The sequence below is a fragment of the Panthera leo genome, chromosome D1 (genome assembly GCF_018350215.1).
Source record: "Panthera leo isolate Ple1 chromosome D1, P.leo_Ple1_pat1.1, whole genome shotgun sequence".
Taxonomy (NCBI): Eukaryota; Metazoa; Chordata; class Mammalia; order Carnivora; family Felidae; genus Panthera; species Panthera leo.
Window position 1 is genome coordinate 102,783,231 of NC_056688.1, and position 27,939 is coordinate 102,811,169.

The 27,939-nt window shown below is 46.2% G+C and overlaps 1 protein-coding gene across 6 annotated transcripts; it reads left to right on the forward strand.

Moving 5' to 3' along the window:
* Positions 1–222: 222 nt before the first annotated feature.
* On the forward strand, positions 223–27,702 carry LOC122200747 (olfactory receptor 6Q1). 6 transcript variants are annotated; one of them, XM_042906468.1, is made up of 4 exons: positions 223–270; positions 716–866; positions 3,167–3,380; positions 9,419–11,050. In XM_042906468.1, the coding sequence occupies exon 4, from the start codon at positions 9,721–9,723 to the stop codon at positions 10,684–10,686; it is 966 nt and encodes a 321-aa protein (XP_042762402.1). In that variant the 5' UTR covers positions 223–270; positions 716–866; positions 3,167–3,380; positions 9,419–9,720; the 3' UTR covers positions 10,687–11,050. The 6 variants fall into 6 exon arrangements, 4 of the variants coding, with proteins under 4 accessions (XP_042762402.1, XP_042762403.1, XP_042762404.1 ...); XM_042906469.1 differs by lacking the exon at positions 223–270 and adding an exon at positions 522–610; XM_042906470.1 differs by lacking the exons at positions 223–270; positions 716–866 and adding an exon at positions 2,711–2,832.
* The last annotated feature ends 237 nt before the right edge of the window (positions 27,703–27,939 follow it).

Sequence of the window (27,939 nt, forward strand, 5' to 3'; positions counted from 1 at the left end):
TTTTGCTTTATAGTGAAATGATGTCATATTTCCTCTTTGGAGAAAGAGATTACGCAGCCTGCGGATAATCATAAAATGCTCTGGAGGAAGTTCTTTGCAAGGAAGGCAATTTGGCACAGTTATTTTCTGGATGAAAGAGAGCCTTAGTCACAGGCCTTGTTGGACTGTGAGCCCCTTAAGGACTGAGGCTGGGTATTTCGCATCGGTACGGCACACAGCCTGGCCCAGGGTAGTTATGAAGTAGCTAAGGGCGGGATAAAGGGCAGGCAGGTAGGTGGGGGAGGTGGGGGATGTGTGGTCCATTCTAGTAAAGGAAGCCCTCATGGCATCCTTGATAAATGTGGAAGTCTCAAGATTTCATTTCACCCTAAACCTGAGTAGTTTAGACCCAGAGACCTTGGCGAAGAGTCTAGCTGGCGTGGCGCCCTCCTTGGCTGGCCCCTCACCCTCCAGTCGTGTTTGTCCAGCTTGTCTACAAACTTGGGACTCCCACGGAGCTTCTGCACATCCCCTGGGGCAGAGTTTTCCATGATTTATTATCTCCTTTCCTTTGTTGTCTGAGCGCTTCAAATCTCCGTGGAGACTCGATCCCACGGGAGACCCCTTGGGTGTAAGAGCCGCATATGTGGCATGTGAGTCATTTTATAGCCAGTGACAACCCTTGCTTCCTTCTTCTCTTGTTTGGCTCATGGTGGATCTCTGCCCCTCTCCGCAGGTTCAGAGAAGCCGTGATCCTTGAATTTGGGGTCTCCGTGCCACAATGAGATCCAGTAACCTGCACTGGCCACCAGCCCCAAGGTTCTGAGCATGTTGGGCCTTTGTCTTCCATCCACCCAGAGAAGAGATGGGGAAGTACCCAGGGGCAGGTGAGTAGCCCTTTGGAGACCCCCGAGCACCTGGAGGGAGGTTGTTTAGTTTCTGGTTTACACGAAAGCTGGAAACCACAAGCTCATACCCAGAAAGCATGCAGACGGTGGCAAGTGGAGGGACGCCCTCTCCCAAAGAGACCCCCAGTCTAGAGTAAGGATTCTTGGCTTCACATAGCCCAATCCTTTCTTCCGAGTAGTCCCAATTTGTTACCTCATTCCTGCTTTCGAAAGTTCTTTTACTGAGTCACTGTGCTTTTAAACATCAACCCATTTTTCTTTTTTTTTTTTTTTTAATTTTTTTTTTAATGTTTATTTATTTTTGGGACAGAGAGAGACAGAGCATGAATGGGAGAGGGGCAGAGAGAGAGGGAGACACAGAATCGGAAGCAGGCTCCAGGCTCTGAGCCATCAGCCCAGAGCCCGACGCGGGGCTCGAACTCACAAACCATGAGATCGTGACCTGAGCTGAAGCCGGACGCTCAACCGACTGAGCCACCCAGGCGCCCCTCAACCCATTTTTCAAGTGAGGAAATAGGGACACACAGAATTCTGCTGGTTTGCTTCAGCTCACACAGATTGGGGGGGCAGGAGACTTTTGGGGCGCTTTGGGTCCCCTTCATCTCTGTCTGCCCCTTCAAGTCACCTCAAATTAACCTACAATCTAAACAAGATCGGCTTGCTTGTTATTCAAGCAGCTTCAGGGCCATCTCTGGGATCCGCTGAGACTCCCATCCCCTAGGCTTTCCCGTTATTGAAATTCTGCAGTAATCATAGTCCATGAGCGATGGAAGCAAGATAATAAGATCTTCCTAAAGCACACCGTGAAAGTTTTCAAAGAGCCTGCACATCCATTATATTGCTGATATACATAATATCCCAGGAGACTGGAAGTGTAGGTATTATTCCTATTTAAAGATTAGGAGCTAGAAGCTCAGAAAGTTTGGTTCTTTCTGCTGCACTGGGCTCTCCAGCTCGCCCCAGCACAGTGCTCTCTGTTGCACATCTGACTGCAGAGACGTCCCGTTTATTTTCTCGCGCCTCCATTTCCCGTTTCCTCCCATTATGGGGAGACTGTATGTGAGTAGCTTTGAGGAACAGGTCATGCCTACTCAGTACTGAAGCTACCAGAATAATGTGAGAAGCCCTCAGTTAATTGATCAGATTTGGTGTTAGGAATGCTAACCCCCCAGGGGAGGTGGTATAGTGGAAAGAGGGTGGGCTGTGGGGTCAGACTGGGCTGTATTTTCCTCCAGACTCTGCCACTTACTAGCTGGTTGAAGCAAGGCTCCTGGGAGCCCCGCATGTTAAATCCCTTTCTTTTCCTTCACAGCTACCTGGGGACAGAGGAAATCTAGGGCTTAGTGGAGTAGAGTTTGAAAAGAGATGATAGGGACGCCTGGGTGGCTCAGTCGGTGAAGTGTCCAGCTTCGGCTCAGGTCATGATCTCATGGAGTCCTGCGTTGGGCTCTGCGATGACAGCTCGGAGCCTGGAGCCTGCTTCGGATTCTGTGTCTCCCTCTCTCTCTGCTCCTCCCCTGCTCACCCTCTGTCTTTCTCTTTCTCTCTCTCTCTCAAAAATAAACAAACATTAAAAAGAAAAAAAAGAAAAGAGATGATATAGTACAGGTTTTCAGGAAGTTTAAAATTAAGTTCAGGAGCTAAGCGAAGGAAATTATACATGAGATCAGTTCCACTTGTTCCCCCCCCTCCCCAACAGGCAGGTGCAAGTGGGTTAGTCCAGATCCACAGGCCTCAGGCTTGCAGGCCTCTCCAGGCGTGGGGCTGATGGGCAGGAGGTCGCCCACGCTGGCTGGTGCTTCCTTCTGGAAGTACTGGTGGGCTTCCTTGCCTTCCTGTTGCCTTGAAACCAGTAGCTGAAGGTGGAAAGGAAGCAGCACTCTGGGTCAGCATGACGCTAGGAGCGTGTCCCCTCTTTTATGACATCACAATTTATTGCATGCAGGTACGTGCATCCTGGTGACTCTTTTTGGCAACACAGTCACGGACAAACAAAGGCACTGTCTTCAATGGGCTGCGCTTGTGCGTGTGGGGGGGTGTTAGAAACAAACAAATAAATGTCTAACGGGTGACAGCGAAGCTGTGACAAAAATGTCAAGGCAAGAAGCGAGTCGGAGAGTGATGGGGTTGCGTTTTCAGACAGGAGCTCAGAAGGGGCTAAAGTGGCCTTACGCAGAGAATTAAAGGAAGTGCAGGAGGAAGCCGCACAGGCAGGGAAACAAAGGCAGTAAGAACAAAGGCCCTGCGCGTCACTTCACGCTGTTTCCTTCCATCTTTAGACCAGCCCTGCAAACGTGCGTATCGCGTCTCCCAGGCGAAGATGTGAAAAGAGAGACTCAGCAAGAAAAAGCAACTTGCCCAAACTAGAGCTGGTCCTCGCTGGCACCGGAGTCAAACTCCGATCCTCTGATCTCAGAGGCGGTGCTGGGAACCGGGGCCGTGTGCAACGGACAGTGTGAGATGTTGCCGGAGGAGCAGAGAAGTGGGCACGCGGTGAGCGAGGGGGAAGGGGAGCCAGGAGAGCCAGGACCGGGAGGCCAGGGGGTGGGGGTGCCCCTGGGCATCTAGCCTTTCCCGTCCGCCTCATGCTCAACTAGGCATGGTGGCTGGTTCCTGACAGTTTTGTTGGCGTGCCAGTGAGTTCCTTTTGCAGTTCCTTCACCGCAGGGGACAAGTGTCCCAGAGGTCAAGTGGACAGAAGGGACACAGGGAGAAATCCGGTCTCTCTGACCGGGCTCATCACGTAGCTGCACAAGCAAACAGCTGCAGGAGTGAAGTGTCAGTTTCCCCGCATGAGCCCCACACTGTTGTCCCCTATTCGTCAGGGAAAATCTTAGCCAAGGAAGCACCTTCTTTTGAAGACATCAAATTGGGCCAAGTGTCTGGGCGGCCTCTCTCCACATTCAGTCGCATTCATGATCGTCCCCCGTGAGTGTCCCCTTCCCTGTCAGCTGCTTGCTCCCGATGTTGTACTTGGCTGGTTCCCTCCACCTGGGGAGGACGCCCTGGGTTAATAGGGCCGCGGAGACTCACTGGGTCCCTGCAGGTCCCAGAGCCTGCGGGGCGTTTCTCCAGCGGGCCTCTGAGCACAGAGAAGTTGACCTCACAGGCGGGGCGGGGGCCTGGGTGCAGGGGTGACCTTCAGTGAAAGGCAGTGGCAGAGGGAGGTAGCATGGCCTGAGCAGGGAACACTGGCTCTTGTGCCAGGCCTGCGGGTGTTTGCGCTCTGTCACCTCCTGGTTCTCCGATCCGATGCAAGTTACTTGCTGTCTCTGAGCTTGTTTTTTTCCAGTGCGTGAAACCCAGGACAGTCATACGTCTCTGAAGTCTGGGTCATGGGATCGCAGCTTTGTTGTGGGTTTGAAAGGAGATAATGACCTAAGCCCAGCAGAATGTGGCCCACGGAAGGGACTTCTAAACATCCTCTTCCTCCTCCTTGGAGGGAGGGTCCTCTCCTACCCACACAGGACCTGAACGCTCTGAGGAGGCTCAGCAATTCCTGAAACTTGCCCAGAAAGCTTTCCTTGTTTAACCTATCTCTGGGGACTCACACGATTCCGTGAGAAATCCATTCATCTGGGTTGGATCTTGCCCTCCACCTAGGTTTTTCCATGGCATTTCGGTTAGGAGTGGTGGACCTAGGCTATGAAGACACCAAGTAGTCTGACTCCTCCCCCTCCTGCCTCTGCCGGGGGCTCCACAGCCTCTTCCCAAGGACTCATCTTTCACGCTTCTCCTCCCTGGCCCACCTGCCTCTCCTCTGCTGAACCTGGTTTTGTCAGTCAAGGATTATCTTGTCTCTCAGCCTGCACACGGTGATCTGGTTGGGAAATTCTTTCTTGATCTCACCTATCCCATCTTCCTTCTGGGCCAGACGAACTGTCCCCGCTGTGTTCTCCCAGATGCATGGAAAGGGGCTCATCTTGTGGTGGTTGTTTCTTTTGGAGAGTTCTCGGACTCCCCTGAAAGACTCTGGGCTCTTCGATGGCAGGGCTCTTGAACCTTTATAGGCTTGGTGCATAAGTGCAATGCCTGGCACGCAACAGGCTCCTGGAGGAGGGCTCGACTGGGGAAGTGGCCAGAATCTAAGTCTGGGTAAATCACATCAGTAAATTACAAATGAACGAGTTTCAAATGCTGTTGGTTTCAAAATTTGCCAAGGATTAGATAATTGGGTGGGATTCTCCCTTTTTAATGAATGAAAGGGAATGAATGTAAGTTAATAAATGAAGTAATGGGTCATCCATTCAAGTATTTTATTCATTTAAACCTCTTGAACGGTTTTCTCAGTATAACGATTCTATCCATTTGACAGCTTGAGTTAGTGTCTTGGGCCTCAAAGTATGCAACTGGGTCTTGGGCAGTAGAGAAAGAGCTGATCCCAATGATTGTGTAGTTTAGATACTAGGCTTTGGCTTGGAAATGAAGACTGGGCCCTGTTTTACTTTATTTTTAATTTTTTTGCCCTTTTTATAATGATTTTATTTATTTATTATTTTTTAAAATATAATTTATTGTCAAATTAGCTTCCATACAACACTCAGTGCTCGTCCCAGCAAGTGCCCTCCTCAATGCCCATCACCCACTTTCCCCTCTACCCCACCCCCCCAACAACCCTCAGATGATATTTTTAATTTTAAGTTGATGTATTTATTTTGAGAGACACATAGACAGCACGAGTGGGTGAGGGGGAGAGAGAGGGAGAGAGAGAATCCCAAGCAGGCTCTGTACCACCAGCACAGAGCCTAAGGTGAGGCTCTGTAAAAAAAACAATTTTTTTAAGTTTATTTATGTATTTTGAAAGAGAAAGAGAAAAGCAAGGAGGGGTAGAGAGAGAGAGAGAGGGAGAGAGAGAATCCCAAGAAGGCTCTGCACCCTCAGCGCAGAGCCTAATGTAGGGCTTGAACTCATGAACCATGAGATCATGACCTGAGTCGAATCAAGAGTTGGACAGTTAACCGACAGAGCCACCCAGACGCCTCTGCCCCATTTTACTTTATTAATTAGAGGCTAGGATACGGGATGCAATGAAGCCTATTTATAACACAACGAGTCATGTCAGGCTCTACAGTACGTATGTGTAGTGAGTATCTTCCAGGAAGGGCATCCAGGAAGGGTAAGCACTGCCCTCAAACTGTTACATTATAAACCAGATTGCAAAGGGGAGAAATATTGAGGGATTGTGTGCTGAAATTTCCTGGAGCCAGCAGAAGCATGAAGTCTCTAGGGCTGCAATGCAGTTATATTTGGCCAGGAAGCCCATGTTTATAGACCACTCGTCGTGGGGATGTTAAAGAATGGACTTAGGAATGCAGGAATCTGAAGACTTTGACCTTTTCCTGACCATCTCTGTGTGCTTCTGTTGCCAAGAAATCATGGGTTGTTGAAGCCAGAAGGAACCTGCTTAATTCTTTTTTTAGGGGAAGGAACAAGGAAGGTTTTAGACCTTGTCAACCTAAATTCAGATCCCAGTTTAGACATTTATTTTTTTTATTTCCCACGACCCCAGGATCACCATCTGAGCTGAAATCAAGAGTTGGACGCTCAACCAACTGAGCCACTCAGGTGCCCCAAGGCATTTGTGAGCGTAGGCAAAACATGACACCTTTTCCTACAGAGGGTCCAAGTTATTGAATAATTCACCCAAGCTTCTGGAACCAAGGCACCACTATTTCAGTTATATAGTGTTGCACATCAAGCCACTCCCAAACTTAGTGGCATAAAGTAGAAATAATTTCCTATTTAGCTCAGAAATCTGCAACGTGGGGAGGTCCCAGCAGGGAAGGCTGGTGTCTGCTGGGCCAGCTCAGCTGGGGGTTGAAGACCTATTTCCCGGACGGCTCAGTCACCCGGCTGGTACGTTGGGGCAGTGAGAGTTTGGCTGAGGGAGGGAGAACTTAGTCCCTTCCCACGTGGGCCTTTCTGCAGGCCGCTTGGGCTTCGTCACCCTGTGGTGACCGGGTTCCAAGAAGCAGGGAGAGGAATCGATTTCTTAAGACCCGAGCCTGGAAATTGGCATAGCATCACTTCTGTCTTGTTCTGTCGTCAAGCAATCAGCAAGACCAGGTTTAAGGGAAGTGGCCATAGATCCCACTTGTTAATGAGAAGAGTGTCAATGAATTTGGGGCCGTGATTTAAAAGGGCCGTATGATGGAGACATTATATTCTTTCACTGAATCTAAAACAAGGTAGGGATTCATCTTAGTAGTCTTATTCTTATTCACCTCTTTTTTATTAAAAATAGTATTATTATTTTAGAAATCTTAATTTCGGTGTAGTTAGCATGCGGTGTTATATTCGTTTCAGGGGATTTCAAGTGATTCAACACTTCCATACAACACCCGGTGCTCATCATAACAAGTGCACTCCTGAATCCCCATCACCTATTTAATCCATCCCCCACCCTTCCCCACCCCTGTAGCTCCCGGTTTGTTCTGTATAGTGAAGAGTCTGTTTGTCTCTCTTTCCCCCCTTTGCTCATTTGTCTTGTTTCTTTTTTTTTTTTAATTTTTTTTCAACGTTTTTTATTTATTTTTGGGACAGAGAGAGACAGAACATGAATGGGGGAGGGGCAGAGAGAGAGGGAGACACAGAATCGGAAACAGGCTCCAGGCTCCGAGCCATCGGCCCAGAGCCTGACGCGGGGCTCGAACTCATGGACCGCGAGATCGTGACCTGAGCTGAAGTCGGACGCTTAACCGACTGCGCTACCCAGGCGCCCCTGTCTTGTGTCTTAAATTCCACATATGTATGAGATCATATGGGATTTGTCTCTCTCTGACTGACTTATTTCGCTCAGCATTATGCCCTCTAGATCCATCCATGTTGTTGCACATGGCAAGATTTCATTCTTTTTTTTTATGGTTGAATAATATTCCCTTGTCTATATCAAGACCACATCTTCTTTAACCATTCGTCTATCGATGGACACTTGAGCTGCTTCCATAGTTCGGCGATTTTAGAGTAGATGATGCCGCGGTAAACACAGAGGTGTGTGTATCCCTTCGAAGTAGTGTTTTCATATTCTTTGGGTGAATACCCAGTAGTGGAATTAGTGGATCATAGGCTAGTCCTGGTTTTAATTTTTTGAGGAATCTGCATACTGTTTTCCAGAGTGACTGCACCAGTTTGCATTCCCAACACCTGTGTTTTTTACTATCGGCTTTTAAAAAGGGGATTTCGAGTGATTTTTCCCAGGCTCACATATCTCACGTTGATGGTGGAACTTGGATTCAAACTCAGTCCTATTGATTCTGTCTCTTACTAGCTCTGTTCGCTCCCCATGCCTCGAGCCCGCGGCCATCATCACCCCATGCTACACCTGCAAAACCTCCCCGCCTGGCCTTTCTGCCGTGTTCCTCTCCAAACTGCCTCGGCACAGCACACTTGGTCCTTATGAAGGGCAGGAAGCTTACCTTGCTCCTCTGCTTAAGTTCCTCAACACTGTCTGTTGCCCCCAGACTGAACCTCAGCTCTGTCTTTTCTCTTAACTCGGCTTCTCACTCTCCGTGATGCCCTTGCCTGCTCCCCGGGCTCAACGAGTGCCGTCTCCCTCCCATACTCTACTCCAGAAGTCTACATTTAAATTTTGCTCTGTTATGTATTGACCCAAATGTGGTGCGAAATGCTTTAGAAGGACTATCTATTTTAAAATTCCACTAGTCTGTTAAATTCTTTTGTATTGAACTTTTAAAATTTTGTAATTATTAGTATTATTATTTTAAATGTATTTATATTGAGAGAGAGGGAGAGAGAAAATCCCAAGCAGGCTCCTGGATACCAGCACAGAGCCTGATGTGGGGCTCGATCCCATGAATCATGAGATCATGGCCTGAGCCAAAACCAAGAGTTGGATACTCAACCGACTGAGCCACCCAGGCCCCTCTATGATTATTTTTTTAAAAGATTCCCTAAATTCTTTTGTATTTAAAGCCAGGTATGCTTGATCAGGAAGCCAAGCTCTTTCTTTTTTCAATGTTTACTTATTAAAAATTTTTGAATGTTTTGTTTATTTTTGAGAGAGGGGTGGGGAGGGGCAGAGAGAGAGGGAGACACAGAATCTGAAACAGGCTCCAGGCTCTGCACATAGCCCGATGCAGCGCTCGAACCCATGAACTGTGAGATTCTGATCTGAGCCAAAGTTGAATGCTTAACCGACTGAGCCACCTAGATGCCCCCCCCCCCCCACTTTTTAATGTTTATTTATTTTTGAGAGAGAGACAGCGAGTGCGGGTCAAGGGCAGAAAGAGAGAAGGAGACAGAGGATCTGAAGCAGGCTCTGTGTTGACAGCAGAAAGCCCAATGTGGGGCTCGAACTCAAGAACTGTGAGATCATGATCTGAGCCAAAGTCGGATGTGTAACCGACTGAGCTAGCCAGGCGCCCCCAAAACTAAGCTCTTAACTTCTATCGTAACCTGTACCTACTTGAGGTTTCCCAAATGCATGGATTTCTCTCCGGTATCCGGGGTTTAATACTTGCTGTGCTCTCTTTACTTCTCTTTTTTCTCACTCACTTATCCTTCTCTTCCAGGTTCCAGTTGAGACAACACTTCCTCTAGGAAGCATTTGCTGATTCCTCCAGACTTGGGGGAGCTTCCCTGCTATTTCCTCCCATAACGTCTGCATCCTTATCCAGCACTTTAAATTTTGTACTGAAATTGTCTGTTTTCTGGAGCTCCTCACAGGCTATACATTCTTCGGGGGCAGGGCCAGTGTCTTGACTTTGCTTTCCTCTTCTGAAATGAAAGATGTCTCATTGTGCCATCCTCACTGGTTCTCCTTGAGTTGTCGTTGTCCGTGAGGTTATGAACGTCCTGACTCTCACTTCCACCTATGCAGCCATATGCCCCAAACTGGACCCACGTAACAGAGTTTGTCATAGTGGGCTTTGCTGGGGTGCATGAAGCACGCCCCCTCTTCTTTACACTCTTCCTCACCATGTACCTATTCACCCTGGTGGAGAACTTGGCCATCATCGTGGTGGTGGCTTTAGACCACCGGCTACGTAGACCCATGTATTTCTTCCTGACGCACTTGTCCTGCCTTGAAATCTGGTACACTTCGGTGACAGTGCCCAAGATGCTGGCTGGTTTTATTGGGGTAGGTGGGGGCAAGAACATCTCCTATGCTGGCTGCCTGTCCCAGCTCTTCATCTTTACCTTCCTGGGGGCAACGGAGTGTTTCCTACTGGCTGCCATGGCCTATGACCGCTATGTGGCCATTTGTATGCCTCTCCGATATGCGGCCTTGGTGTCGTGGGGCGCCTGCGTCCGTCTGGCCGCTGCTTGTTGGCTGGCGGGCCTCCTCACACCTGTTTTGCCTATCTACCTCATGTCCCAGCTGACGTTTTGTGGCCCCAACGTCATCGACCACTTCTTCTGTGATGCCTCACCGCTGCTAGCCTTGTCCTGCTCAGATGTCACCCTGAAGGAGACCACAGACTTCCTCGTTTCTCTAGCGGTGCTTCTGGCCTCCTCTACGGTTATTTCTGTGTCCTATGGCAACATCGTCTGGACGTTGCTGCACATCCATTCAGCTGCTGAGCGCAGGAAGGCCTTCTCCACTTGTGCAGCTCACCTGACAGTGGTGAGCCTCTTCTATGGCACTCTTTTTTTCATGTATGTCCGGACCAAAGTGGCCTCCTCCGTCAACTTCAACAAGGTGGTGTCTGTCTTCTACTCCATTGTCACGCCAATGCTCAACCCCCTCATCTATAGTCTTCGGAACAGGGAGGTGAAGGGAGCTCTGGGCCGAGCCTTGTCCCTCAGGTCTTGGAAAGGTCAGCAAGGAGGAAGGTGAAGACCTAATTTTCTTGCCTTGGCTCTTCAGAAGGAGGGTGGTGAGGACGAGGGGACAGAGCAGTGACCTGGGTGGTCATGAGTTATGGATTATGTATTAGTTAAAGTAAACTGTTAATCTGGTGTAACGAGAGACACCTAGCTATAAAGGGGCTTAAAGAAGGAAAGAGATTTGTTCTTTCCTGCAAGAGTCCAAGGTGAGTGCTTCAGGTTGGCTCTGCTCAACAGGCAACGATGGAAGTTCCCTCATTCCATAGTGTCAACATCCCTTAGGATGTTGGCAAACTTAAGCGCCATGGGCCAAATTCAACTCGACACTTGTTTTTAATGAGCTGTAAGCTAAGAATGGTTTTTAGACTTTTAAATGGTTGTAAACAAATCAAAAGTAAAATAATACTTCATGACACATAGTCATTTTATTTTTTATTTTAATTTTTAATTTGAGAGAGAGAGAGTGAGGGAGAAGCAGAGGGAGAGACAGAGACAGAGAGAGACAATCCCATGCTCAGCACGGAGCCTGATGCATGGCTCCATCTTACAGCCATGAGATGATGACCCGAGCTGACATCAAGAGTCAGATTGTCAACTGACTCAGCTACCCAGGTGCCCCGACCCATAATCACTTAATAAAATTAAAAGTTCAGTGTCCATAAATCGAGTTTTACCAGGATACGATCACACCATATGTGTTATCTATGGCTCCATTCGTGCTACAATGACAGAGTTGAGTAGCTGAGATAGTGACCATATGCCAACCCTCAGTCTAGGGCCTTCTTGTTATCTACATGGTCAGCATGAGGTTCCAGGGAGCAAGAAGGGTGAGGATAGATCAAGGAGGAAACAAACTTCATGTCTTAAGGTTTCTCCACTAGATGTAGAAACCATCATTTCTACTCACCTCTGTTGGTGAGAAATTAGCCATAGCTCCCAGCTCTTTGCCAGGGTACTGAAAAGAGTCTGTAGCTAGGCAACCAGGTACCCAGCCCCAATTTGATTATTGTGGAGAAAAAGGAGAACAAATTTTGGCAGACGACTAGCTGTTTCCACCCACAAAGTCCCCAGAATCATATTCTTTGAAATATAAGAAGATGTCACCTCGCTTGAAGTGAGGCTTAAAAGACCATTATAATTCAAGTAGTTCCCTACATGTAGATAGTTGTATCTTAAAGACATTTATAATCATCATTTGAATGTGGATTCCAGAAACTATAGTATATGGAAGGAGAAAATGCTGAGCTTGACTGGATCGGGGGAAGGACAGATTTTTTTGTGATGGTGTTTCTCAACTGCCCAAGAGCAAGCAGGTTTCATGATGGTGCCCGTAGCAACACAGTCTCTACATCCCCCACTCAACCCAGTATCTTAGCTGCTGCACTTTTTATGGTTGGCAGAAAGGGCACAAGTCATAAGTTTTGAAAAACATTTCATTTAATGAATGTTATATCAGTAATGATCTTTATGTTCTTTTGGATGATGGCAGGATGCAAAATCAGTGCAAAGATGAGAAACTTTCAGGATCAAAAATAAGAATTCATATGAAAGAAATAGGATAGAACTTTCAGATACCTGACCTGAGTAGATTTGAACACAAAATGTATTTGACTTTTAGGTTTCTGGCTGATGGAAACAAACAAAGCATACTGGGTATATAAGAGTTCTCCAGAGAAACAACCAATAAGATCTATCATCTATCTATATCTATATCTATCTATCTATCTATCTATCTATCATCTACCTACCTACTATAACGATATAACTATACATCTATTTAGATTGATTGAGAGATGGATATAAGAAGAGATTTATTATAGGTATTGGCTCACACAATATGGAGGCTGGGAGGTCCCATGATCTGTCATTTGATAGCGGGAGAAGCTAGAAAATCAGTGGTGTAATTCAATCTGAGCCTGAAGGTTTGAAAACTGGAGGAGCCTATGGTGTAGGTCCTGGTCTGACACCAAAGGTCCAAGAATCAGGGGCACTAATGTCCAAGGGCAGGAGAAGATTGATGTCCCAGCGCAAGCCAAGAGAGCAAGTTCTCCCTTCTTCCTCCTTTTTGTTCATTCAGGCCCTGAATGGACTGGATGATGCCCACCTGTATTGGTGAGAGCAATCTTCTTCTTCTTCTTTTTTTAATATTTATTTAAATTCAAGTTAGTGAACATACAGTGTAGTATTGGTTTCTGGAGTAGAACCCAGTGATTCATCACTTACATATGATACCCAGTGAGAGCAATCTTCTTTATTCAGTCTGTTTATTTAAATGCTAATCTCTTCAGAAAAAAACCCTCACAGACACACCCAAAATAACATTTTAAAGACTGAACATCCCTTATCCCAGTGAAGTTGACACATAGAATTAACCATCATACCAGGTCATGACATTCTCATTTATGGTTCCAGAAAGAACTCAAATTCAAACCCAGGGAATGCTTTCTGGATTTTGACTCTAAGAACAACTCTATGGGAAGTGTCAGTAAAGGCTTACAATTCTGAGCTTGTGGAAGAAAGAATCTATATTTTTGAGATAAATTACTTAAAATGGTAAGAACTCAGAGGCATACTTTTAGAAAGGATCCTACATATGTAAAAGTGCATCCTGGTTTAATAAAACCTGATACAAGAAAATAAACTGATAATATGGTATTATGCATTCACTATACTTCAATAAAAGAAAAAACTGAAAAAAAGGCCTTTGTGAGTATGATTATTTACATTGTAAAGCAATCACTCCCTTAAAAAAAAGACCTACCTGCCAGAATCTGGAGTGCTCATGAAGTACATGATATGTGTAGGTATTGACAGCTGAAGTTTTTATTCTTAATTAATTAATTGGCTTCTGACTTTGTTTTCACATTATAATGGACACAATATTATATTAGTTTTAGGTGTCCAAAATGGTGATTCAGTATTTTTGTACATTATGAAATGGCCAACTTGATAAGTCTGGTTACTATCAGTCAATCAGTCACTAGACAAAGTTAGTACAATGTTAATAACTATATTCTTTGCAAGCTGGTGCAGCCACTCTGGAAAACAGTATGCAGGTTCCTCAAAAAACTAAAAATAGAACTACCCTATGACCCAGCAATTGCACTACTAGGCATTTATCCAAGGGATACGGGTGTGCTGTTTCGAAGGGACACATGCACCCCCATGTTTATAGCAGCACTATCCACGATAGCCGAAGTATGGAAAGAGCCCAAACGTCCATCGATGGATGAATGGATAAAGAAGATGTGGTATATATGTATATAAAATGGAGTATTACTCAGCAATCAAAAAGAATGAAACCTTGCCATTTGCAACTACGTGGATGGAACTGGAGGGTATTATGCTAAGTGAAATTACTCAGTCAGAGAAAGACAAAAATCATATGACCTCACTCATATGAGGACTTTAAGAGACAAAACAGATGAACAAAAGGGAAGGGAAACAAAAAGAATGTAAAAACAGGGAGGGGGACAAAACAGAAGAGACTCATAAATATGGAAAACAAACTGAGGGTTGCTGGAGGGGTTGTGGGAGGGGGGATGGGCTAAAAGGGTAAGGGGCACTAAGGAATCTACTCCTGAAATCATTGTTGCACTACATGCTAACTAATTTGGATGTCAATTTGAAAAAATGAAAAAAAAAAAAAAAAAAAAAAAAAGAAAATCCCCCACAATAAAGTAACTATTATCAGAAAAAGAAATAACTATATTCCTTATGCTGTCTCTACTTTACATTCACTGACTTATTTTAAACTGGAAGTTTGTGACAGCTAGAGTTTTTATTTTTTATTTTTGTTTATTTATTTATTTTGAGAGAGACAGAGACAACACGAGTGGGGGAGGGGCAGAGAGGGAGACAGAGAATCCCAAGCAGGCTCCAAATTGTCAGTGCAGAGCCGGATGTGGGGCTGGAACCCATGAAACCGTGAGATCATGACCTGAGTTGAAATCAAGAGTCGGATGCTTAAGCAACTGAGTCACCCAGGTGCCTCCATTTTTTAATTTTTTGATTAATTTATTAATTTTTTTCATGTTTATTTATTTTGAGAGAGACAGAGAGTGAGTTCATGGGCATGCGGGTGGAGGAGGGGCAGAGAAGAGAGGGAGAGAGAGGATCCCAAGCAGCCTCCTTGCTGTCAGTACGGAGCCCAATGGAAAGCCCAGTGTAGAGCCCGAAGCTGGCTTCTATTTGCAGAGCCCAGTGTGGGGCTCAATCTCATGAACCGTGAGCTTAGGACTTGAACTGAGATCAATAGTTGGTTGCTTAGCTGACTGAGCCATCCAGGCTTCCAACAGGTAAAGTTTTTAAGGCCACTACCAATGGTAGATAATTCCGCAGTGAAGACAAATTATGAAACCATGACAGGAAACATGCGTACCCTTGTAAATGGGGAATTTCTGAGAATATAATTTCTTCTTTGGGGGTATATTTGTTCGTTGAGTGAAACATAGGCAGGTGAAGTGCTAACAGTGTATAGACATTACTTCACCAGAATCCAGAGAATGTCACAATGAATAATTAGCAATAAGACTTACTAACACAGAATTCCGTAAGGAGCACTGCTCCTCTTGTTTTGTCCATTCTGGGTACCAGGATATTGACTGAATTGTTAGTTAGGGACTATTTGGGAGCCATCCAGGAGAAGGTCCTTTGACTTAGGACTTGGTATGAATGACTGGATCTACATACTGAAGTCAGAACTCTATAGTTTGCTGTGTACCATTATGTAACCATTGTCGTAGACTTTGATGTGGGTCTATGTACCTAAGGCCCTTCTGGAGCCCCTTCTATGATTCCATATTCTTTTTATCCTTTGCACCTACGCTGGGATTCCAATACCTTTTTCAGGGGTCTTAGTCTTTGGTTGGTCTCTCACTTTTCAATTTTCACATGTGAAGTCCTTAGCAACTGATTTCTTTTTTTTCTTAAAGTTTATTTACTTTGAGAGAGAGAGAAAGTAGGGGAGGGGCAGAGAGAGAGAGAGAGAGTGAGTGAATCCCAAGCAAGTTCTGGGCTGACACCACAGAGTCCATCACGGGGCTCATACTCATGAACCATGTGATCATGACCTAAGCCGAAGCCAAAAGTTGGACGCTTAATGGACTGAGCTACCCAGGTGTCCCCTTAGCAATTGATCTCTAAGCTATGTTTGTCAAAAGCTGTGGAATGCTACGGCTTTCTGTTTCTCTAAATTGAGTCTTCTCTATCTATATCCTTGTTTTCATTGGTGGCTTCACTGTCACTGGCCTAAATATTATTTTCGGCCAGCCATGGCAAGATAGAAGCATTTTATTTTATTTATTTTAATTTTTTAAATTATTATTATATTTGAGTAGGCTCCACACCTAAAGTGGGGCTTGAACTCACAACCCTGGGATCAAGAGTCAGATGCTTTACCGACTAAGTCAGCCAGCCACCCCAAGACAGGAGCATTTAAAACCCCTTTTTGCAGGAACTTAAAATGGATCTCATCGCCAAGAAAACGTGGATGCATCCAGACCTTGAGACAGTGTGTGCAGCACCATTCAGCTCTGTCCCTTCCTATAGAGCATTCCAGGAGCACTAAAAGTTAGTTAACTGATGCCCAATACTTTGTCAGCTTTGTTAACGTCCTCAGACTCTCTTGCAAGTGGAAGAGCTTTATTTAGAGCAGACTTTGCTCTGGTGGTTGCTCAGCTGGGTCTGTGACAGTCACCTGTCTCCACCTACCCAAAGATAAGCAAGCTGACCAGAGGAGGTACGAGTTGTTTAATTCTTGTAGAACAGTTTCACAATAGATATATTTAGTTTACTCTGATCAGGTTAGGTCGGAAATGTTACACCGTAAGCTTTGCAAGGGCTATATTTTAGCCTTCCTGGAGGTCCCCCCTCAGGACATAGCTTGGAGCAAGGGTCTCATAAAAGCTTTAGTTATTTAGCAAAGAGTCAAGACATCCAGGCGTGCCACTACGTATAATTTTATTGAGCTATCTAACAGATACTTGTTTAGTTCTTACTATGTGCCAGGTACTGTTCTAAGTGCTTTATAAATAGTAATTCATTTACTCCTCGCTGATAACCCCACAGAATTGGTGCTGTTATCTTCCTTTGCACATAAGGAAACTGAGGTACCGAGAAGTAATGTAACTTGACCAAAGTCACACAGCTGAGTAAATGGAGAACCAGGACTTTAAACTTACTCATCTAACATCTGCACAACGATGCCCTGGGTACCTGGGTCTCTTCTTGTGAAAGGACAGGGTGGATGAATGATTTTAAATACCTACCTTTGAGTGTTAAATATGTGCTGGGCATTCCTATACATTTTCTCACTTCATCATATCAGCCCAGAGAGGGAGGCTTAGTCTCATTTTACATCAGTGGAATCGGAGTCTCGGAGAGGTTAAGCCACATCCCAAGGTTCACACAGGTACAACATGGAGAAGCTAGGAGGATTTGAGCCAAGGTTCTTTGACTCTATTGAGCCACTCTCCTCTGCAAGATCTCTACCAATGCTAGCTTTGCATGCATTGACTTATTCATTCACCAAACAGCTATGTCTCCTCTCCATACCACACATCGGCTGGTTGCTGAGTGGCCACAGGATGAATTACACTAGATGCTTCCATCCAGGACAACATTACTGCAAACACGTCTCATGTTCCTCTGACAGAATGAAATACAATATAGAAGCCACTAAGCGACAAGGAGGGGTCTGGACCAGGGTGACAGGGAATGTTTTCCTGGGGGCCAGTCCAAAGAGGGCATCCCTGGGAACACAGCACTCCCCATGGTCCACTTTTGACCTTCCCATCTGAGATGACACCTGCCAAGCATTTTCTCTTTTGGGTTCTTCTCAGGATGGAGAAGGATGATGTAGCATTTGGGAAAGAAGAGGCATGACACGAGACCTGCTGCTGATGCTAAGATGGCAAAGACCTCCACGGCCACCGTGTCTTTGCCTTGGGTGTTCATGTGGGCAGGGATGAAGGACGCCCAGACACAGGAGCACACGCACATGCTGAGAGTGAAACGCTTTGCTTCGTTGAAGGGGTCAGGTAGCCGGCAGGTGCGGAAGGTCACCAGCAAGCTGAGCAATCCTAGCAAACCCAAGTAACCCAGCATGGCATAGAACAGTTCCAAGGAGCCCTCATCACACTTTACCATCATCGTGGTCCCAGGCTCCGTAGAGCTCACAGGCCGTGGGGGCCATCGGATCACCCAGAGTGCACACAAGTTTGTCTGGACCAGGGAACAGACAATGGGGATGGTGCTAGGGAGAAGTGGCCACGCCACCCTCCCAATCTGGGTATCTGGCCAGGTGGTTGGAAGGCTGCCAGGACCATGACGGGCTTGGCCAGTACAGTGGACACACAGGTTGTGAAGGTGACCCCAAAAGCTGCCTGGCGCACAGCACACGTGAAGGGCCCTCAGCGCCCAATGAACAGGAAGGGGCCGAGGAAACAGCGGACCAAGGAGGACAACAAAATATAGCTGAGCTGGTGGTTACTGGCTTGGATGATGGGGGTGTGGTGGTGCCAGACGAAGATGCCTAAGATGGCCAGGGCAAGGAGGAAGAGCAGGGCTGTGCAGACAGCCAACACTGCACCGAGGGGCTCATGGTAAGAGACGAAGTCAAGCATTTTGAGTGGTCCATATCAGGCCACTCGTCCTCAGGGCGCCTTTCACATGCAGCATCATCTGAAGGGAGAAAGAGACACTGGGTCAGAGAACATAATGGGGAAGCTTCTGGAAACTTTCCCGTGGTCAAACAATTATATGGCTACTGATGGCTTTTCCGGTAGGTCCTGCATATTTCAGTCTTGTTACGGTGGACCTTCCAGGCTGCTGATGTCCTCAGATTGAAGGCCGAAGACACAGATGGTAGAAATCCTGATAGCAGCTGTTCATCATGCATCAAACTATAGTGAAATAACATTGACACAATAACCTATGGAAGCTCTAACTCCTATCTGGGCTTCATCCCTTTGAATCGAACCGCTGTTGTGCTCGTGTCATAATTACTAGTGACGGCTAAACTTATTCATGCACTTATTCATTCAGTAGCCCATTTAATTTAAGGAATTTCAATGGGTTGCTTACTATGTACACAGACTCTTTCTATCTCTTCCTCTTTTTTAATGGAGGCACCTATGTCTAAATCACTCCTTTGATAGAAATGATCAGAACTTTGCTTTCCATAGTGATTTTAAGGATAGGTTTTGTGACTGGAGCTCTGGAGCGGTCAAAGGATCTCATTTAACCCCTTTCTTTGACTGGGTAACGTCTTCATGTTCCAGATGCTTGATTCTATGCTCTAATCTGCAAGTTCAAGGCTAACTTCTTATTTACCATTTCTGGCATCCTCTCTTTAGCATCTGGTGTCTCTTTCTCAGCTTCATTCAGCAGTGCCTTTCTCTTTAAACGGGCAAAAAGTATCCTCAAAGTCCCTGCCTTTCCCACGCTAAAAATTTCTGTTGTGACAGAAGGCCTTCCCCATCCTGTGGCTTCAACGATTTCCTGGATTCTGAGCCTGTTCCTCCTGTCTTCTCTCTCAGTATGTGGGTTGCTTATCAATCTCCCCAAACACACTGAAATGCACTGCTTCTCCACTTAAGTAATTCTGTGTCTCCCAGTTCTTGCAGAGTAGGGTCCACGATCCTGAGTCTGGCAGAGAAGGGCCTCTGTTATCCAGCCCCCTGCATCCTGTGTCTCTCATCAGGACTATGCTCAAGTCACTCTCTGCTCCTTATTGCTCTCCTGTCTTGAACCTTTGCTAATGTGTTCCTTGGCCTGGACTATCCTTGTCATGTTTTGTTGCCTCAGCAATCCCACTTGTTGCTCAAGTGAAAAGTCCTCCTACAGACCCTTTGTTAGAATTAATTGTTCCTCTGCAGTCTCATGGTTTGATGTTTGAACTTTTATTAAGGCAATGGATTTCACTTTATAGTCTAGTTCCTTTACCGTGTCAGGTCTGGGGACACAAGGATCACCTCCTTGAAGAGATCATAAGCTCTGTGGGTCTAGGGGCTGTGCTTCATTTGTTGTTATCACCCTTGCACCCAGAACAGTGGCTGCATACAGTAGGTGCCAGTTAATATCTGCTGAATGAACGGCATCTTAGCAAAATGCAGATTAGGTCAATAGAGGGATTTTTTCCCCCAATATTTACAGAATGGCTACGATGTGTCAGACGTGAAACTAGGCACAGAATTTGGATAAACTCATCATTGTTGAAAGAGCTAATAGCCTTAGATGCCTTTAATGTAGCAAGTGGGAAGGGCATCTTGACAAAATCTTTTTGATTTCCTCTTGCCTGGGTTTTTCTTTCCCAGTAAAGGAGTCTTCCCATCATGTGACTATCAGGTCTTGTCTTGAAGTCTACCCTGGCTGCAGGCTGGACCCTCTGTATAAGGGCAACCTCTTTCTTACCCGGTGTCATGGTCATCTCTCCTTTGGGGCAGGCAATGCAACTGTAGCAGCAGTTTGACTTCTCAGATATGATTGACTTCCTGGTTCCCACAGGACATTTTTCATTGCAGATTGAGGTAGGGACCTATTCACGAGAGGAGAGACAGTGCTGGGGAGACTTCACGGGGGACTGAGCAGCATCTGTGAGTTCAGGTCTTGGAAGAATTACCAGCAACATTCTACCTTACTAGGTCCCTTCCTCTCTTCTTTGCTCCTCCCTCTCCTTCCTTTACCTCCTTCTCCTTTCCTTTCCTCTTCACCTTCTCTCCCTTTCCTGCTCAGGTAGTTACCAATGTGTTCCATGTATCAGGTACTGTGCAGGATATTAGGGAAATAATAGGTAACAATGAACTCTTAGAAGAGAAGAAGAAAGGAACAGAGATGAACTACAAGTACAGCCTGGATCAGTTAACAAAATAGCAATAACCACATACCTATCAATAATTACTTTAAATGTAAATGCACCAAATTCTCCTATCAAAGGATAGAGACTTGAAACTATAAGACTGAAGGAAAAAATAGTGAGTAATCTGGTAAACATTGGCCTAAGCAATGTTTTCCTAGATATTTTTCCTCAGGTACAGGAAATAAAAGCAAAAATGAAGGATTGGAACCACACCAAAATAAAATGCTTTTGCTCAGGAAGCCATCAACAAAACAAAAAGGCAACCTATCCAATTAGAGAAAATGTTTGTAAATGATACATCTGATAAAGGGTTAATATCTAAAATAGAGAAAAAAACTTACACAAGCCAATGCTGAAAAACAAACAATTCAGTTGCAAAACGGGCAGAGGACCTGAACAGACATTTTTCCAAAGAAGAGATACAGATGGCCAATAGACACAAGAGAAGATGTGTCTTCTCTTCTTAGGCAACATCGCCAGTCATCAGGGAAATGCAGATCAAATTGAATTAAATTGGAAGTTATAGATACTCTACTTTCCCATTTTCTCATTAATTGCCTTTGCCTTTAGCAAGCTCCTTTGTTTGGGGAGCCATGGGGTGGTTTGGGAAGGTTTTGTTTGCTGAACAGTCTCTGAGTTGTGTAAGTCAATGGTCCACCCTCCCCTCCCGTTGACCAAGTAATTTAAGTGGGTTCAACATAACAAATACTGCCAGGCGCTTGGAGCTGTGAGGTGCTGTGTGGGTGTGGTCCTTAAGTGGGTCTTAGCTCTTATCTTTAGGAGTCCTTCTGCCCACATAATGGCTCTGTCATTTATCTGCAGCTCTTTTCCAGGAAGTGCTCTGAAGGCAAAATGTCCAACAATGGCTGTCTGTCCTCTCTGGTCTGGGAGGAAAGAGATGTTTTTAATGCCAAACATTGTCAGCATTTCCCCATCTTTGGTGAAGAAAACCTCTTCGTGGGTTCTGGGGGTGAAGCCAATCTTCCGGGTTTAATGGAGCACCTGAGGCAGGGACAGAAAGTGCAAGGAAAGAAACTGGTTAGGCACAGAACAGGCCCCATCACTGGACTGTTCTCCCCCAGCCGTGCTAACCAGCGTATGGAGGAAGGCACCTCATCTTTGCACATTATGGAAAAAGAGCTCTGCTTTCTTATCCTTCAAGTCTGCCTTCATCTGCAGTGAGTAGGGGAATGGAAGTCAAGTTAATGGACATGTGGAAGTCTCAGGTGTTGCCTAAGACACCTCACACACAGGCTGGTCTTATGAATGTGGGTTCCTCCACGTCTTCATAACATCGCCCCCTTCATACATGTTACTTAGCATCCTTCCTTGTGCCAGATACGATTGGTGATCAGGAAACAGAGACACTCAGAAGGCAAGCACACATTTTGCACATTTCTGTATCCCATGTTGCTCCAAGGTGCATGAACGTGCTTGGTAGATACTTGTGTCACACACACACACACACACACACACACACACACACTTGTTGAATTAAGCCACTAGAACCCAGTAAGACCATAGGAGGGAGTTTTAGCAACTATCTTGGCTAGGTGCAACGCTGGGGCTTGGATATTGAGAGATTCCAGGAATTCTACCGCTTACTGAGGCTGCAGGGAGCATGGCCCAGTGCCCAGCCTCTGGAGCCAGGTTGCCTGGTGTGCCCCTGGATATGTTATTCTGCCTCTCCATTTTCTCGTCATGCCAAGGGGGCCTACCTCATAGAGTCGTGCTGAAGGTGAGAATGCATTAATACATATAAAGCGCTTGCCACATTACTTGGCACAGAAAACCCTTGAAAAGTGTTAAATATTATTACTCTTCTGGCCTTTAAAAACCTCACACTATACAGTCCCGATGGAATCACCTAAAACCCATCTTAAAGAAGCTGTGCCTTGTTTGAAAGCGTTCTTTTAGCGTTAGGAGGATTTTCCTTCCGCTCTGACTTTTGTTTCTATGATTTTGCTTTCATATGTGTACTGGCGTGCTGCTGAGTATACGACAGCTGGCTTTCTGGGGGAAAAGCCAGGGCTTTTTGGGGTTTGCTGCTTTCCACGGTGAGCGAGCGCTCGCGCAATTCCTGAAAGTTTTACAAACAAGGGATTCTCATTGCTGTGGGAGCCAATCCTCTCTTCTAGCTGTAGACCCCTGACATCTTTAATAATAAGGGATCTGAGCCCAGACACTCTGGCTCTAAATGCACTGCTCCTTTTGTTAGACCTTGCTTCCTCTGTGCTAGCCTGCGCCTCAGGGCCAGCTGGGAAGGACAGGGGTTGGATTAGGGCGTCTGGGCTGCTCACCTGCCAAGGCCGGCCACTGCCAGCGTCAGCACAGGCGCCTCCCGGGAAAGGCCCCTCTCCTGGGGAGCAGGTGATCGGGTTCTGACAGGCGGCCAGCAGGGCTCTGGCTGCCGGGTAGGCTTGGTGAGTGGCCATCAGGTCATGCGGTCTGAAGGCAGACAGGTGGACAGCTGTCAGGTTCTCACGCCCTGTGCAATTCGGAGCCTGATGAGCCCCTTCCCTGGCGCCGGCGGTGGCAACCCCTGACCCGTATCACCTGCATCCCTGCAGCTCCCAGAGCTTCCCCACTAGGCCGTTGCCCGCGTGCACGGCTGGGCGCCGCGCCAGCAGGAAGTCCTCAAAGCCGGGCACGAATCCCGAGTGGATGGCCAGGCTCAAGCTGCCGCTCAGCAAGGTGTGCGCTCGGGGGCGCAGCACCAATGGGTTGGAGGAGAGAGAGATGGACAAGACCCACGTCCTCCCCGTCACATTCTTCTCCCAAAGGGCCCCCGCCAGCAGGCTGAAGTGGAAGTGGTAACAGGCACAGACGCAGCGGGGCTGGAGGCGACCGCGCTGGTGGGGCTGTGGATGCCGCGGTCCTGGCCGCGGATCCCCTGGGAGAAGGCCCCCGCAGCTGCCCGTGCGCCTCGGCTCCTCCCGCAGCCGCAGGTCCCGCCGCTCGCAGTCGCCACCGTCATTGCCCACCAGGCCCACTCAGGTCCAGTTAAAGAGACTCGAGCGCTTGGCGGGGACCCAGGGCTGGTGGGCGCTGCTGGGCGCTGTGCAGAGGAAGGATGGGAACCCCGACCGGGCGGAGAAGAGGGGGGTGCTGAGATCCACGGCTCATCTGGGGGATGAAGCGGGGCCACAGCCCCGGATGGGGACACCTCACCATCCCCTGCTTGGGGTCCACCTGCCCCCAGGTGCTCTCACCTGCAGCCCTGGACCCACCCTCACTGCTCCCCTCTCTGCCTTCGATTATTACAAACAGTTGTGTGTGTGTTTGTGTGTGTGTGTGTGTGTGTGTGTGTGTGTGTGTGTGTATGTGTGTGTGTGTTTTAATTTATTTAACTTGCAAAATCTGTGCATGATTACCATTTACAACCTGATGAGTTTGGAGCTAAGTACACATGTCTGAAACCATGAGCACCACCTATCCCATAAACCTATTCACCAGTCCAAAGTTCCTCCCGCCCTCTTCTTTATTATATTGGTCTGGTTTTGTGTGATAAGAGCACTTAGCACACTATTTATCCTCGGCTGATTTTTAAGGATACAGTACGGTATTGTGAACTCCAGGCACTCTGTGGTACAGGACATCTGTAGAACTTAGCTTGTATAACTGAAACTTTGTGTCCTTTGACTACTATCTCCCTGTTTTCTCTCTTCCCAGGCCTGAACCACTACTCTATTATCTGCTTCTGGAAATTTGACTACACATAAAATGGGGGGTGGGGGGGAGGTGAACTCACCAGAGATAAAGACCTGAGTTGAGATCAAGAGTCGGAGGCTTAACTTACTGAGCTACCCAGGTGTCCCTTGACTGTTTTCATTCATCACATAAGTAGTAGGAAGTCCCATTAATCCTTCTGTGTCTGTCTTTTGTTTTTATTTATTTTTATTTATAAAAAAACATTAAAAATTTTTAAGTTTATTTATTTTGAGGGTGGGGTGCAGAGAGAGAGGGAGAGAGAGAATCCCAAGCAGGCTCTGCACTGTCAGTGAGAAGCCCAATGCAGGGCTTGAACCCACAAACTGTGAGACCATGACCTGAGCCGGAACCAAGAGTCAAACGCTTAACCGGCTGAACCACCCAGGAGCCCCTGTCTTTTATTTTTAGATATTATCTCCGCATGTCTCATCATGCTGCATCCAGGTCTCTCCAAAGCCTATATGCTCAGGCCTGGGAAGTCAGTTCACCATAAGAAAGACAGCACTGGAAGGGGAGGGCCGCCTGGGTGGCTCAATTGGTTGAGCGTCTGACTTCGGCTCAGGTCATGATCTTGCGGTTCCTGAGTCGGAGCCCCACATGGGGCTCTCTGCTTCTCAGCTGTCAGCCTGTCAGTGTGGAGCCTATTTAGGATCCTGTGTCCCCCCTCTCTGTCCCTCCCCTGCTTGCGCTCTCCCCAAAATAAGAAAATATTAAAAAAAAAAAAAAGGGCAGCAATGGACTAAAGAACATATTGTAGGAGGCCAGTGGGAGAAGCACAGGAATAAGGTGTTTTCATACACTGTATAATTCTTGACATTGCTTGAGAAATAAAGGTTCAAGTGAGTTAAAAAGTTGAATAATCATGAGAAAAATAGAAAGAAGCTACACAACTTCCAGAGCACTAGAAAAAGAAAAGTTCAAAAAAATTAGGAAATTTCAAGAAAGGACAAGACAAAAAAGCATAATGAATAGAAAACTATCATAACAGAAGTGAATGAGAGCATAGAAATGCCTTCTAGCTAACTAAATAAAAAGATTTTCTGTCATTTCTAGTATTATGTCTTTAACCTTTTTTATGGAAAGTTATGACAAAGCCAAGGAAACAGAAAATCACATAAGAGGGCAGAATAACATCACACACACCGGCCATCAGAGCAAATGTAAAAGGTTCAGTGACTCCAGTTTAGAAAAGTGTAGTGTGTTTTTCATTTGGCGTCTAGACAAACTCTATAGCCTCCTACATCCTTGTTACAAAAGCAATTTATTTTTATGCCTTTGTAAGAATTTTCGCATAAATAAAAAAACTAGAAAAAGCAATCCTCAAGCAGCTAAGTGTCCTGATTGCTGACTGAGAGGCCAAGGTCACCCTCACCGAACGTTTCCATCTGGAACCTTGAGGCTACATTGTTCTGCCCCGACTCCTCCTGCAGCCGACCCTTTGAGAGTCAGTCGGTGCTCTCGTGTTACAGCTCTCTGGGCTCATGCTTGTCTTCTTGTCCACAGGGTGAGTGCGTCCAAGGTCAGAGCCATGGCCTCATATGTGCCTCATGGTACGTGCAGTTATGGCACAGAGCTGTATGCCATGAGTAGTGTGCTCAATAAAAATTTGGAAATAAGGACCAGTCCTACAATAGGCAGCGTTTGTGCTTAGGCGAGGTTCTCTCCTCCTTGCTTCTGTACCTGTTTTTACTCCTGGAGTCTGGTTGCCTGGCTTTGAACCCCGAACTACTACTTAGTAGCTGTGAGAATTGGGGCAAGTGACATTTCCTCTTTGAGTCTCAATTTCATAATCTGTAAAATGGAAATAATAATACCTACCTTCCAAAGTTGTGAGGATTAAATGAGATAATGAAAATAATGATAATAATACTAATAATAGGAAATACTGATATATAACTTACTATAAGTCAGGCATTTTCCTGAGTGTTTTACCTGTATTGACTCATTTAATTCTCCTAAATATTTGATACATGTAAAGTATCTAAAAAGCAGTTTCCGCTAAGGAATTATTCGAGAAAGGATAGATACAGTTATTATTAAGTCATATATGATTATTAGGTCATCATTAGCCAATGATGCATGCAGAAGAAAGCATGTGACAAACTCATTTATACTAGGGTGTGAATGGTTGACAATAGCCATCCATCACTGAAGAACAGCTACTGAGGGTTAAGTGTCTGCATCTCACTGGATGATTTTTCATTTGGGGCATTTGAGGTCTCAGGGAAATCCAGGAGACAAGATATTTAATATTTCTTGCGGTGTCTTTTGAAGCTCACAGGTAATAGTCATGTAACTTATTTCCAGGCCTGGTGAGGAAAAATAAGGATTTTGCAACTGGAAAACGATTTGATAAACATCGCTTCCTTGCCTAACAGATTTGATACACACAAAAGATCAAATAAAAGTCAGGTCCATGCAGATGCTTCATAGAAACATCATGAAATCCTGCAGTATGGTCGGTCACATGTCCAACTTTCCAGCTTTCTGAGAAGGGTGGGGAGGAGGAATGAGGTCATCCTGGCCTGGGCTATAAATCTTGAGTGCGATGATCAGCCCTCGGATCATGGGCTGTTAGAGCACATGTGTCCCAGGTTATTTAACTAACCAACCAAAAATTACAGGGGTTTGGCCCAAGGTTGGCAAAGTTTTATTCTATCACACAAGTTTGTTGGAAAAAATAAAACCTACAGTAGCCAACACGTGGAAACAACCTAGATGTCCATCGACGGATGAATGACTAAAGGAGCTGTGGTGTGTATATATAATGGAATATTATTCGGCCATAAAAAAGGAGGAAATCCTGCCATTGAGACCACATGGATGGGCCTCGAGGGCATTATGCAAAGTGAAATAAGCCAGACACAAAGACACATACTGTATGATCTCACTTCTCTGTGGAATCGAAAACAAATAAAAGACAAACCCTAACAAACTCACGGAAGAGAGATCAGATTTGAGGTTGGAGGGGAGGGGGAATTGCAGGGGAGGTGTCAAAAGGTAGAAACTTCCAGTTCCAAGGCATTAATATACAGCGTGATGACCGTGGCTCACACCGCTCTAAGGCACGTGGGAAACTTGTCAAGACACTGAATCCTGAGAATTCTAATTACGAGGAAAAAAGTGTTTTTTGCTTCTTTTGCTTTCTCTCTTCATCGTATTTATAGGAGTCGCTGGGTGCTAACTGAACTTCTTGTCATCGTTTCACAGTGTGTGTAAGTCAAACGATCATCCTGTACACCTTGAACTTACACGGTGATGTATGCCAATTATGTCTCCATAAGACTGAAAAAAGGAAAAAGGCAACCACTGATTGAAGAGGGCTGGCAACCTCACGCTGACACGTAGTGACCGTACCTTTTCTTTGTCGTGTTGTTGCAAACCAGAGAAAGCATCGCGACGGATCAGCACCCGTTTGGGGACAAACCCTAGGGACCCACCCACCCAGTCCACTACCAGAAATTCCATTTTGTGGAAGAGGAATCCAGGCTCAGGGTCACAGACTGTGATGTCTCTACCCAGTTGCAGCTTTGTTCTGGGGCACCCAGCCAGAGCTTGCTACCGGTTTCCTCTCTAGATGCATCCGCACCTGAGGGGCTCTGCAGGACAGCAGCTCAGCCGTGGGCTCCGGCTCTGGGCAGGTCACATCGCCTACCACCCCCAGGAGCAGTGGCTGGGGGCCGCAGCGCAAGT